The sequence below is a fragment of the Podarcis bocagei genome (genome assembly GCF_964188305.1).
Source record: "Podarcis bocagei genome assembly, chromosome: 2".
In the NCBI taxonomy this organism is placed as follows: Eukaryota; Metazoa; Chordata; class Lepidosauria; order Squamata; family Lacertidae; genus Podarcis; species Podarcis bocagei.
The window spans coordinates 54,035,071-54,049,845 of NC_138126.1; the positions used below are offsets into that span (position 1 = coordinate 54,035,071).

The following is a 14,775-nucleotide window of genomic DNA, read 5'->3' on the forward strand; positions in this document are numbered from 1 at the left end:
CAGCACCTAGCAGCTTCTATCAATGCATGTTTATTTGAAAATAGCTCTCACTGTCTATAATGGGATTTGCTTCCAATAAACTGTGCAGCCACAGTCTCTTAATTGAGGTTAGAGTTTGGCAGCCTTTAAGTTTAAGGCTCATTCTAAGGTTGCAATCCTATCCCTCTTAGCTTCAACTGTTTTTAACCATTTGTTTCTTAGATGGCTAATACAGCCATAGTGAATAATGAGTTAATAGTGGCCTGTGGTGTTGTATTGATTGGGTTATCAGTGGAATTGTTCTAAATCAGAGGTTTTCAACCTTTTTGAGTCCACGGCTCCCTTGACCAACTGCATTCTTTCTGCAACACCCCTGTGGGGCTCAGGAGCCCAGTTAGGTCACCCCTTGCCTGCAGAGCTGGCAGCCTCTCACCCTTTTTTGAACACCCTCCCTTGTAAGTGTCAGCCTCCTCTCCTCTCCTTGGGAATCCTCCCCTTGTGGGAGAGGATGCAAGAGGGCATCAGAGGAGGGAGAGAAAGAGAGAGGGGCAGGGGCCAGTGTTGCCCGTGGCACCCCTGACCATCATTCAAGGCACCCCAGGGTGCCACGCCACACTGGTTGAAAATCACTGTTGTAAGTGAACGTTTTGGGCATAGTATCAGATTCAATTTTTCCTTTAAGTATCAAAACACTACTGAGGCTTGAATTTTATTAAGTGCCATCAGATGCTGATGCATCATGTACAGTGGTACCTCGGGTTACAGATGCTTCAGGTTACAGACTCTGCTAACCCAGAAATAGTACCTCGGGTTAAGAACTTTGCTTCAGGTTGAGAACAGAAATTGTGCAACGGCAGCACAGTGGCAGCGGGAGGCCCAATTAGCTAAAGTAGTACCTCAGGTTAAGAACAGTTTCAGGTTAAGAACAGACCTCCAGAACGAATTAAGTTCTTAACCTGAGGTACCACTGTACTCTATTGTTAGCCTGTGTCCAATCCAAAGCCTGCACTTAAATCCCATTGAATTAAAGTGGGGACTAAATTAATGTCTAACTCTTCGCACTGATTTTAATGGAAACCTTAGTCTGGATTTGAATGGGACCTAATTTAATCTGGATGCAATATGGAATGGACAAACATGCTTTGTGAGCTTTTGCTTGCAGGTGTGTGTGTGTATTTTCTTATGTGTTTCTTCGTTATTGTTTTTTTGTTTCAGATCTTTATGTAGCCTTCTGGTGTTTAACATGGTTCAGGAGTGTCTTGTGATTGTAAGCAAAATAACCTATGCATTCTGTCGTCTTTTTTATTTTACAGAACAATATGCTGGACTTTGTGTTTGCTGTTGATGATTCTGTGACATGGCATATGATGAACCTGTTAAAGAATCGTAATCATTATTCCTTTCTAAAATATTTTGGGCCCAAGCCAATCAGTAACGTCCAGAACTATGGAGCAGGGATTTACTACAATACACTAGTGCCCTGTAATGGCAGGGTAAGTAATATAGGTGGCATCTTTGCTGTTATCTGGGTTTGTCCCCAGTGTACAAGTTTAGTTATTGACTCATTCAGGCTTTTGCTCTGTGAGAGCTTTATTACTGAGATGAAAATTCTTTTGAAAGGCAATATGTTCTATGAAAACGGGATTAATTGATTTAAATTGTGGTTAATCTTTGTTTTAGATTTTGTTAAAATAAAACAACTTTTATGACTCTTTCCATCATGAAAGATAGGTTCAAAACTAGGTTAGTTTTGGGACTCCAAGTGAGGTAACTGTTTAAATATCAAGAGGCGCCTTGAAGATTAGATAAGAGACTCTGCAGAAAGGCTTATGGGGAAAACAGGGGAGATAAGTGATTTTCCCATGGAAAGTTTCTGATGAAAAAGACTTCACAGTGTGTGCCCCTCTGCTGCTTCTTAGGATGGTTCTTAGCAAAAGAGACAAAAAAAAAAAACCTACCTCTCTCGTGCGTTGAGAATAATTTCCCGAAATGAAAAAGGTATTTAAATATACCTTCCTTAAGAAACCAGAGGCCTTTCTCCTGGGCATGGTCGGCCAATTGGTGCCAAAGAAAGACAGAACATTCTTTATGTATGCTACAACAGCAGCAAGAATACTCATTGCAAAGTATTGGAAGACACAAGATCTACCCACCTTGGAAGAATGGCAGATGAAGGTGATGGACTATATGGGACTGGCAGAAATGACCGGCAGAATCCGAGACCAGGGAAAAGAGACGGCGGAAGAAGATTGGAAGAAATTTAAGAACTATCTTAAGAAACATTGTAAAATTAATGAGTGTTAGAATGATGCGATTTTAGAAATTAAGTGGATTACAGCTGTAAAGATTAAGTTAAAAGAAAAGAAAGGTCAATAATTACATAAAATTAAGGGTGAGGATCTGCTGAACTGAATATTTGAAATTGGAATGCAGGAAGGGAAGGTATGAGGAGGTCGGGGAAGTAAGCTTTAAGAAAATAAGGATTTGAAATTATACTTGTTTTTTCTCGTATGTGTGTTTGTTTGTATTGTTGTGTTTGTTTATATAATTTGTGAAACTTTAATAAATATTTTATATAAAAAAGAGAATAATTTCCCCAAAAGAATTTTCAAAAGATTCCGCCTTTGTGCAAACCTATTTTGCTTTTGGCAGATGTATATTTGTCTTTTATTTACACTTAATGTGACCCAGCTCTCATTTTTGCATGTTCCAGGTTATAAAATATGGTGTTATTAGTACTGATGTTCTGATTGAAGATTTGCTTCGCTGGAAGACACTCTATGTAGCTGGACGACTGCAAAAGCCGGTACTGCTAAGACTCGTTTTCTCATTTAAAATTACCATAAACCATAACCACAGGAAAACTATTTCAAAAACATGGTGGAGGGATAAGTGGCCATAGGCTGTACTCTTACTGTGGTGTTTGGAATGTAAATTTGTGGCATAAGTAAAATGAAATGTTGATAAAGTTGTTATTGTGTTCTATCTGAGGGTTGAACTACATGTTAGTGTTCAGTTGCTCATGTTAGTGTTCAAATGGCCACTTCTGTTTTGGAGAAAAAGCAGCTGTGGGACTACAGTCTGAATTGGTCCTCCACAAATTCCTTCCTCTATGTGGCAGTTTGCTCAAGGTGCTGTTTAATTTCAGTGAACAGCACGTTTGAAGGCAAATAGCAGTGCTGGGTAGGTGAATTTTCAGCAGGGAGCTACCACAGGGGCCAACACAGGAACACATTCCTAATTGGGGAGCTCACCGCTACTTTTTCTTTAAAATAAGAGTCTAAACCACTGAGCCTCTTGGACATGCCGATCAGAAGGTTGGTAGTTCGAATCCCCGTGACGGGGTGAGCTCCCGTTGCTTGGTCCCAGTTCCTGCCAACCTAGCAGTTCGAAAGCACACCAAAAATTCAAGTAGATAAATAGGTACTGCTCCAGCGGGAAGGTAAATGGCGTTTCCATGTGCTTCTCTTGTTTCGCCAGAAGTGGCTCAGTCATGCTGGCCACATGACCCAGAAAAACTGTATGTGGACAAACGCCGGCTCCCTTTGCCTGTAAAGCAAGATGAGCTCCACAACCCCAGAGTCGTCTGTGACTGGACTTAACTGTCAAGGGTCCTTTACCTTTACCTTTTAATGAATTATACCTTTTAAAAACAAAACCATGCATCATGTAGTGGCCTGGTTTGAATGTAGCATTAAACCATAGTTCGATGTGAATGAGCAGTGCGGTGGTGACTGCTGGTCAAAAGTTCCCATGGCTCTCCTCTTGGTGTGCAACTGAGTCTACCACCATGAGTGACAGGCAAGAGCAAACCTTGGGAGGAAGCGCACAGTAAACTTGGGTTTGGATAGCACAGCAAGCTGGACTTTGGCTTGTTGTATCTGTGGTGTAGTAGCAGTGGAAGAGAAGTGCCTTGGGAACACTTGAGCTGCATGCGCCACCACACTGCTTATTTGCATCAAACCATAGCTTGATTTGAATTATGGTTTAATATGTGTGTGCGGAACTAATGTATGTTTGACAAGTAACTTCAGAGTTTTGGAACCAGATTGTACTGTCCTTTGCCAAGCCATTGGAAGCACATGTGAGTTACCCTGCAACAGGTACATTGGTATCCAACGGGAGTGCTGCTATCACTTGGCTCTCAGTTCCTCCATTCCCACATCTCTTCCTGTGACCTTTTTGCACTCTTGGGAAAGAATTTGGAAATGCCCGGTCTATATTTAAACATATTATTGATCATGTTTGTATGCTGCCAGGAGTTCAGGGTAGTGGATGCAGAGTTAAGCTGAAAGATAATAATTTCCCAAAAGTATTGTGTGAATTTCATACCTGATGGAAGATCTTAACCCATTTCTCCTTAACAGTTGGTCACACCAGTTTATTGGTGTCTTTAAGTCACAGGTGGGTACTTGTGGCTCTCTAGATGTTGTTGGACTCCAATCCTACCTCTGACCATGCTGGCTGGGGCTGATTAGAGCTCAACTGCAGCAATATATACAGTACCACACTCCCATACTCCGAATCTGGTGCTTTCAGGATAAAGAGTAAAGGTAAAGGGACCCCTGACCGTTAATTCCAGTTGCAGACGACTCTAGGGTTGTGTGCTCATCTCGCTCTATAGGCCGAGGGAGCTGGTGTTTGTCCGCAGACAGCTTCTAGGTCATGTGGCCAGCATGACTAAGCCACTTCTGGCGAACCAAAGCAGCACATGGAAACGTCGTTTACCTTCCTGCCGGAGCTGTACCTATTTATCTACTTGCACTTTGACGTGCTTTCGAACTGCTAGATTTGAACCACCAACCTTCTGACCAGCAAGCCCTAGGCTCTGTGGTTTAGGCCACAGCACCACCCACATCCCATAGGATAAAGAGTACTGAGCTTTAAAAGTGCCTGGTGAAATGTCAGTGACAACTACACGAAGTTCATATCAAGTGTTCCAATTGACCACTAGATGGAAGCAGAGTTAAGTCAAAAGGAGAGAGAGAGACTCTAAATTCAACTTGGAATTCTGATGACAGAAAGGGGTGGGCGGATGGGGTAGTGAATCTGCTTTGGGTATAGTCTTAAGTGATACTTTTTAGTTGCCTACGAATTCCCAGCTGACTTCTTTTTGTATTTTAATGTTTTTAATATATATTTAATATTCTTCTGCTACAACATACGAAATCATTAGTGGGAGTTGGTGGAAATTATTCATTGGTCCTTTCCAGTAAAATTCATGGAAGATACTTTTTCTTGCCTTTGATTTTGAGAACAAAACAAGCCCACTCTTCTTAGTTTGTCTGTGTTACAAGATCAGAAAACAAATGAGCATTCATGTTGCTATTCTTCTGGGGACTAAGTAAAACTTAAGTTAGCGATTTCATCAAATATTTAGTTTTTTAACTTCAACTGAAGTTCCTCAAGCAGTGTACAATTTTTAGTAAAAACATAGTTACATATTTGGGTGTTTGTTCTATTTCCCCTATTCACTTCTCCCAGGATTCCACCATTTTGGAATGTGCATGGGAATCACTTGTTCAAAGTCCCCTTATAAAAAATATATCAACTTTCCACATGCAGGGAGATCTTGATGAGTAGTGCTTCCATTCAGTCTAACCTAGTGAATATTTTCCAGTGGAGTGATCTCTGGGAGGACTGTACCGCATAGGACATAGCATGTCTAAATTTGTACCCAGTGTCTCTTTGAAACTTTTGTAAGATCATTCTGTCTGAAGAGGCATTTTGTGACTTGGCTTAAGTGTGTAGGAAGGTAGATAGCATTTTTCACACTTTACCTATCTTAAGCCTGCTTTGAACTTCTGGGAATCAGTAAAACGAAAGGCAGTGTTCTGTGATGTTAGCCTGCTTGTGCAACAGAACATTGGCTTTCTCAACCTCCCCCTCCAGTCCTCAGTGTCTCTAAAGTTCAGAGCAGATTTTGCTGGTGGAAACTGCAGGGTAGAGGACAGGAAGGAGACGTGAGCAGATGCCTACTCATGCTACATTCAATCTTGCCCTAGAAGTATAAATAAAAACAGACTGCAAATCCAATAAATATAAATGCTTTCTCTGGTTCTAGGTTTTCTTTCAGTTGTTCCATTTTGGGTCAACATGATCTTCTTTTTCTTCTTGGAATTTGCATCCAAATCTAAACTTGCAAAATTAACCAGTAATTTGTAGTTGCTGCTGGAAATTTTAACTAATGTCACCCGTAGATATTGTTATTTTAGTTGGATGTTGGTTTTTCAAACCTTGGTGACAACAGCTTTAGGGCTGATCTTTGAAGCCTTTGAAATATACCACCCATCTGAACATGAAAGCATTTCCATCTGATGTTTCAGGTTTGTGAGGCAATACCTTTTTATCGACTGTTTCCACTGTGTGATTTACAGTCAATACAAACCTGAATGTTGAAAAACAAACCCTTTGCACAAATCTGACAGTGATATATTAAACATGACTGAACAGCTCATATGGGTTTCCCCCTGTTTTAGCAGGGATTCAAGCAGAATAATTCCTAGTGTTCCGCTACAAGATTGTGTCCCAGCTAGTTAATGTTTCTGTGTTTTTCTGTCTCTATGGAGTGGGCAATATAAGCCAAGTCCCACTCTCCGATGTGTTAATTTCCCTTAGTTTGGTATACTCTTGCAGCAGTGCTAATATGAGCCACATAGTTCAGATGAGGACATCTCTAGTAGGACACAAATGGCTATTGAGAATTGTGAGCTCTTTTCTTCTTCCCAGGCCTCTCTGGCTGTGTCTCAAGAGTTTGCTGGCTTTTTGCTTTGGACACCACATAAGATTGATTAGCCAAGTTCTCATCTAACCTCATGTTGAAGAACTGGGTAAACACAGGGCTTTTCTGCAGCCCAATTGAGGCTTGTAGAAAACATCCATCCTGTTAAAACTTTATGATCTGCTGTCCCATCTTCAGACTATGTAAAGTTTCCTGGCTGCTGAGGAATGGCAGATACTTCTGGTGTTTCCTGAAAGTGGGAGGCACTATCCAGCCAGCCAAGCCACTCCTGTCACATAGTCCCAAGCTCCTTCTACTTATAGCTCCTCCTACCTGTTCCACCTCAGCTACACTTATGAAAGTCCACTTACATGTCCATGATAGCTTCAGAGGCACTATACCACTATGGATGAAGCTGTCTTATGCAGAATAAGATCATTATTCAGAATAAGATCATTGGTCTGCATTGCCTGGCAGAGCTCTCAAGGATCACAGTAGGAGGTCTTCTTAAACTATGCTATCTAGTTGTGCGGTGACAAACTTCGAAGTGCAGGAGTCCATGACAACCCCATTCCCCCAAAGAGAATACAAAAATGCAGGCAGCTGGTGTTCATCCATTATTACACACACACCCCTCACCCACAATAATACAGCAAGCAGACTTAACATGGACACTGGTACCAGAGCCTGCAATAATCCCAGATGCCAACTTTGCTGCCACATACACCCAGACAACACCATCAATGACCCAACAACATCAAACATACCATCTCAGGCCTATTTATTTGCTCATCTTCTAACATTGTGTATGCCATCAAATGCCAGCAGTGCCCTTCAGCTCTCTATATTGGACAAACAGGCCAAACCCTACGCCAAAGGATAAATGGACATAAATTTGACATCAGGAATCACAAGACGAATAATAATAATTTAGTATTTATACCCCACCCATCTGGCTGGGTTTCCCCAGCCACTTTGGGAGACTTCCAACAAAATATTAAAATACAATAGTCTGTTAAACATTAAAAGCTTCCCTAAACGGGGCTGCCTTCAGATGTCGTCTAAAAGTTGTTTTTCTCTTTGACATCTGGTGGGAGGGCATTCCACAGGGTGGGTGCCACTACCAAGAAGGCCCTCTGCCTGGTTCCCTGTAACTTGGCTTCTCACAGCAAGGGAACTGCATTCGCGAGCGGCGAAACCTGACAGTAAAGCGTTCCGTTACTTCCGGGTTGCCGCGGTGTGCAACCCGAAAATGCTCAACCCGAAGCTACTTCAACCCGAGGTAACACTGTATACGGGTCTGGTGACTTCTGTTTCAGTGTATCTGAAGAAGTGTGCATGCACAGGAAAGCTTATACCAAGAACAAACTTAGTGGGTCTCTAAGGTGCTACTGGACAATTTTTTTATTTTTTTATATATTTCAACAGAGAGAGAGCGCGCAATACATAGCACAATACCCAGGGTTCTATTCCATTAAGTTCTACTCACAGTGGGCTCATTGAAATGAATGGCCCTAAGAAAGCTATGTCTATTAATTTCCACAGATCTATTCTAAGTATGTAGTACTTATCTTGACTGCAACCCCACCACACCACCATATATTAGCATCTGTATGACTGCAATTTTATGTATACCTTATTTACCCAAAACTAATGTGCACTTTTTGGGCCAAATTGCATTGCGGAAATTAAGGTGCGCATTAGATTTGATGACGCATTATACTCGAGTAAATACTTGAGAGTCAGCTCTATCAAACTCAGTGATGCTTGCTTCCGACTGTGTAGGTTCATCTCGTAGAGCGCATTTGGCAGCTGAAATTTAACTGCTTGCTTCTTGCAAAGAATTGTTGCCCTTTAAATTGCTAGCCTGAAATCAGAATCCCATCCACATACACAAAAAAAGGAAGAAAGCATCTGGTCTCTGATTACCTCTGCAGATTTGTCATAAACAAACTCACACTTCTGATTACCATATGAATTCACTTGCCAGAGCAAGGACAATCCATCAGTTATCCTGTCACTTTGGCTGATGACGTCATTGCTCCTGCTCTGAAAAAAGGAAGAAGTCCCAGACCTGTGCTTCTCTGTGTTTCCCCCTCCACTCTGGGGCAGTCTCAGATACTTAACTGATTATGCCACAGATTAACACTGTGTGCAAAGTGTGTTCTTCCCTCCTTTAACTGGATCCTTGTTTGCAACATCTCTTCATAAATTTTGGCAAGCCAAATCATTTGTGATGAAAGGATAATAGGCCCTGAAAATACAGTATTTTTAATAGACCCCCCCTTCCCAGCAGAAATGCAGTATAATATAACATGCCACACCTTGTGACTGGACTTTTGAGGAGAATGAACATCCCAAAGCCCCGGGGGGGGGGTGCATGCAATTTAAGAATAAATAGGGTCTTTATAAGAAAATGTTACATAAGGAACCATCAAACAGATGAAACCTCTACATGCTTAAATTAGACTAAGGCCCACTGTGTTCAATGGAGTAAAATGTTTAGGAGTGGGTTATGGCGAAGACCCCTTATAATACATTTATATTGGATTCTCTCTCTAACTTACATCCGCAGGACATGGTTACAATGAGTCTTGCTGAATCAGACGTTAAAATGAACATATTAAAAAATCCCAGCAAACTCTGTTAGTTTTGACTCTTCAATATGAGATGGCAGGTAGTGTAAATCAAGTAAAAGAACTGAGTCAGAAGACCACATTTCTTCATTTCCCCCCTCTCAGTCAAGCAGATAAGCTATTATATATCGGGCTTTTCCCTAGCATATAAACACAGTTGTTCTCAATAGAGGTGAACTGGCTGTTTGGTCACTTGACTATTCAACTGGCTGTGTAATTTGGCCGTTAGACAGACAGCAAAAGCAGCTGGTCTTTCACTGTATTCCCCTATTGTCTTCTCAGCTGCCATTTTCAGCTCTAGAAGATTGTATTGACTTTTTTTCCCCCTCAAGGAGGGGGAAAAATGCTTGTTTGTAAAATTAGGCTTTTAAAAACATGTAGGAAAGCAAATTGAAAGCATGTGTTCAAATAGCCTCTCCCAGGACCAGTTTACCTTTAACTATTCAGATGGTTCAGATTTTGTGTCGCTAACAAAAACCACACTTCAAATGCAGGGGGGAGATAATGGAAGAATAATGATATTGTATGCCCTACAGATTCGTTTTGGGTCTCGAGGGTTGTGTTCAGAAATATATATCATCGGCTCTGGTTTAAGCTTGTGAGGTTCTGGATACAATCATCTCTTTGTCATGGACTTGCTTTTACCCATATACCTTCTAAATGTTTGCAAAAACTGCACACTGTAATAATATCAGTCTATTTGTTTCATTGCAGTCTAGCTCCAGCTGTCTCCTTCACTCTAAAATCATCTTGTGGAAACTTAAAAAAAAAAAAGAAGAAAAGGGTAATTTGGTTAGAGGCAATACTTATTCCTGCATCGTGCAGGGCAAAATCTGGAGGGAAATTGCATAACTGTGTAAATATGTTTACAACATTGATTATTCTATGGACAAATGCAACACAGTGGTGCGCAGATTGCCTCAAATTAAATCACACACGCAAATGAGAAACAGGAAGCATCCAAGGAAAAAGACAAAACAGGAGAAAGAATCTCAAAGATGCCCAAGAATAATGTTCAAATGACCATCACTTTTTCCACCTAAACAGACCTCCCTCAGGGGTTTCCATGTTTCCATTTACAAAAACATCATTTTTGAAATTGCTGAAATTGCGAAGGAAGAAAAAAGCTACTGAGAAAGACCTCTCTGTAGCAAAATAAGGTAGGCATCAATGTATTTCTCTTCAGCATCTTTGAGACTGGTTTTCCTTTTTTGTCTTTTCAAATCAAAGCCACCTACAAATGTGTGAGGGTTCATGTGTTCATTTTATCCAAGTAAATTTCAAAGGCCTCCGAGAGTGTCTCTTGTTGCTACAGCAGAAGAAATATATGCTGGGATTCAAAGAGCTGCTTAGGAAGGCAACTTGTGCTACTTCAGTGGAATTTCTGACTGTGAACTGCTGACCACCACCCCATATCAAACTTCAGAAATTCTCCTTGCTTTCAAAAGCCATTTCCATGGTGGGTGTGGGCTGTTAATGTTCAAGAACAGGTCCAGCTCTCCTCCCGTGGGCTCCCTTGTTCTAGTTTCACAGTTCTTTGGATCTCGATCACAGACAACAGAAGTAAGTTTGTTGCCTTGTTTGTTGATGACTCAAGCGGTAGAAGAATGTGCTTAAATTGGAGCTTTTCCAGCATATGTCAGAACTGGTTACAAATGATGACATTTCATCAGTATTGCAGCCAAACATTGCAGTACAAACGTTCAGGCCAGACTAATAGTGTCTTAGTGCCATGAGTGATAACCTTTCAACCATGGCATGCCTTCCTATTCATGTCTATGTAGGTGGAAGCGCCACATGTGCCAATACATTCCCTTTCACCTCCATTTGGAAAGATCAGGTAGAAAGTGGTGGGAAAGGCTCCTGTCAGAGACTCTGGAGAGTGGCTGCCAGTCAGAGTTAGCTATATGGCCAAATGATCTGACCTGTTATAAGGCAGTATCCTTTTTTTTTTACTGAATCGTCAACAAAATTCTTATATGATAAAGCAAAGCAAAAGCCATGTGTACATGGCATCTATGGAGTATTTGTTTTTTTAACTTCATCAAACTCAAATATTTGGGCATTTTCTAAAATGGAATAGAAATTGATGCAGAAGTGTATGGGTATTTTTATAGGGCTGGATTCAACTAACCCCTTCTGCTTGTGGAAGCCAGTGGAAGGACTTTGTGCAATGAGGCTTTCTCCCTCACCCCTGTATCTTCTCCAGATCTGCTCTGGAGGGTTGGGAGCATCCTCAGAACAGTGCATGGGGGAAGGGGAAGGAAGATTTGTTCCATTGGATGGATAAGCAGAAATGCTTGTTCCAACAGAACAACCTCTTTAGAGCTAAGTTCTGCAATTAATCCAGAATGCGGCAGCTAGACTGGTGACTGGGAGTAGCCACTGGGACATCTGAAGGCAGCCCTGTTTAGGGAAGTTTTTAATATTTAATGCTGTATTGTTTTTAACTCTCGATTGGGAGCTACCCAGAGTGGTTGGGGAAACTCAGCCAGATGGGCAGGGTATAAATAATAAATTATTATTATTATTAAGTTGAATTTTATCCTCCGTGTCATTTCTGATACTCAGTCTTGTAGAAGCTGGGGAATCATGAAACTAGGACTAAGTGGCCTAGAAATAAGTTATTTAAATCAAAATATTTATACCCAATAGTGGGTGTTGGCATGGGCCACTGGCACTCACCTGACTCCAGTTGTCAGCATTGCTCCTGAAAACTGGGATGGAGAGAGGAAGGTCAGCGTGGTGCAAACACATAGGTCCATCTCCCACTTGTGTGTTCGCTAGGGTTGCCATGCGCCTGGAATTTCCTGGACTTATCCAGAATACCACATTTATCAGCAACGTCTGGGCAGAAATTGGCCGAAAATCCGGATGTATGGCAGCCCATGTCGACAGTGCTGATTTTTCTGCTTTCCCCTTAAAATGGCTCAAAAACAGCAATTTTTGTTGTGATCCTGCCAAAAGAAGTCCGGATTTTCACTGTTTGAAATATGGCAACACTAGCATTTGCTCCATACTAACCTTGACAATCTCTTTTTATTCAGTGATGCAGGCACCAGGAGGTCAGGTGAGCACCACTGTCTGCTATTGTTTCTACCTCCAAGAACAATATGTTACAGAGATGCACAGGCTTTGCACTGATGTATTCCATTGATTATAGGTGTTTATTGCCGCCTGTTTTTCTGTAAATGTTTTATTTATAATGTTGAAGATCTGCTTTGTTGAAAGTGGAGCTCGACAAAATTGGAAAATCTCTAAATCATTGTGCCTTCATTAATATGTTGTAACATAGTTCTGGGATTTGCAGTCAGTTATGAAGCACATAAATCCCATCATAGATTATAATACCTCTGCTGAGGGAGCTGCAGTGCACTGGCTGCCCCTGTGCTATCAGGTGCAGTTCAAGATTTTGTACCAGAAACCAGGCTTTTGGCATCGCAGCTTCTGCCCTCTGGAATGAGCTGGAGTTAGACCGGCATTTAGTGCTTTGATGTTTAGGTGCCTGCCTTAGACATTTTTGTTTAAGAAAGCTCTCCCGGTCATTTTATGGAATATTAATTGTGCAGTTGTAATGATGGTTTTATTGTTTTTAGAATCTGTATTTTATCAGATTTTATCTTATCATATAATACTTTAGCTATGGCTGTGAAGCAGTTTGTAAATCAGTAAAATAAATAGAAATGCTTTGGTGTTTGTATGTTTAATGCTTGTAATTTCTGATGCCCTACCCATTCTCTTGACTACTTTTCAGGTGAAAATCCTTACTCAGAATGAGAACGTTAAGCTGCAAGCTGCCCTTACTAGTAACTTGAAGAGCGCAGTCACAGCAGCCTTTCTTATGTTACCTGAAAGTTTCTCTGAAGAGGATCTTTATATGCAGATTGCTGGGCTCTCTTATTGTGGTTAGTAAGACTTTCATATTGTGGTTAATATGACTTTCAGTGTATTTTTGTTGTTGTAGCTGCCAGGGTTCGAAAAGGACCCTAAACCTGGATGAAGTATGTGTCGCTACATCCTGCTCTGTGCTTCCTGTCTTACTTGCCAAGGGTTCCCATAAAAGCATTAGTTGAGCATATACTGATTCACTGTCCAGAAAAGAAAAAAAGAGTGTTTAATTTGGTCCTACACGAAGCTTGCCATTGCCTCATATATTGCTTTCTTCCTTGTGAAACTACCTCTATTTAAAGCCAGTGTGGCTCTGAGTGTTGGACTAGGACCTAGGAGACAAGAGTTCAAATCCCTGCTTAGCCATCAAACTCCCTGGGTGACCTTGGGCCCGTCACAGTCTCTCAGTCAGTGCGGTTTAATGACTCTCATAATGTCCTATATTGCTCTGTATTCTTTAACTTTAAAATTATATTGTAAGATCCAAATGGCAGGGTAAAAATGTTTTCACAAATAAAATACAGAGAGCCCATCCTTGCCATATGAAAAAAAAACCCTTCTGGACAAAAACCAGACACCAGTACCCTTCAGCAACATCTCAATAAAACTTGAAGCTTGAAATGAAATATGTAGAGTTCAACTCTTAAATTGTGGGTAGCCAGTGTGTTGCCATCCAGATGTTGCTGGACTATAGTTTCCATCATCTCTGACCATTAGTCATGCTAGCTGAGGGAGGGCGGATGGGAGTTGAGGTTCAACATCTGGCTACTCCTTGGTTTCAATGAAACCAAATCTCAGCAAGGAAGAGCAGCTACATACACTGTATATTGCAACTTTTACTTTATTTCTCGGGCTTTTCTGTGTTTCAACACAATATAGTTGAACTGACAGGCTTTGGCTTGATGTATAACCTTTTAATCTTGGAGGGGAAAGCCCAGGCTTACATAGTGCATTATGGCAAAGGCTTGACTAAGTGGTCTTGGAATTGCAGAGAAACCTTGTTGGCACAGCATGGTTCGAAGCTGAGTGAGTATATTATGCTTTTAAGTGGTAAGGGAAATCCTTTGACAAACTACCTCTGACCTTCCCTGGGGTAGCCTTCTGTCAGACGAGGCTGAATAATGGCCCAGGTGCTTTGTTTTAGGAAAGCTTAAGGCACATTCTGCAGAGTAGCACAAATGTTATAACATGTAACTGTTATGCCTTTGTGTTGGTGTCCCTCACTTAGAAACTAGACATTGGAAATTTTGATTATATCCCTAGTTATAATCCCTAGATCATGAGAAAAAGCCTCCTCTCTTTGTTGTTATAGGCTGCCTCAGCCCTTTTGTTTTCGTGTTAGAGAAGGCTTCCCTACTGTGGAAAGCTTAATGCGGTCAATATTCTGACTAGTGTTTTAAAAACTGTGTTCTTCCCTGACATTAGTTCCTCCTGTGTTTAAAGCACTCAGTTCCACTTTCCCCTTTGCACACATGTGTGAGTTGCCACCTTTCCTGTTTCTCTGAGCATAGAGCAGCCTTCTAAAAAAGCGATCCTGGCATGTAATGTTTG

General features: G+C 41.2%; 1 protein-coding gene across 5 annotated transcripts in view; it reads left to right on the top strand.

The window, feature by feature from the left end:
• Positions 1-14,775, top strand: part of TAMM41 (TAM41 mitochondrial translocator assembly and maintenance homolog) — a 141,959-nt gene that overhangs the window by 105,738 nt on the left and 21,446 nt on the right. For 3 of the 5 annotated variants that reach the window (XM_081177108.1, XM_081177107.1, XM_081177106.1), the window contains 3 exons: positions 1,293-1,472; positions 2,693-2,785; positions 13,091-13,241. In XM_081177108.1, coding sequence (XP_081033234.1) covers positions 1,299-1,472; positions 2,693-2,785; positions 13,091-13,241 — 418 coding nt within the window. In that variant the 5' untranslated portion in view covers positions 1,293-1,298. Of the gene's footprint in view, positions 1-1,292; positions 1,473-2,692; positions 2,786-10,160; positions 10,497-13,090; positions 13,242-14,775 lie in introns of those variants that run through there. The other 2 variants (XM_081177110.1, XM_081177109.1) reach the window with 2 other exon arrangements.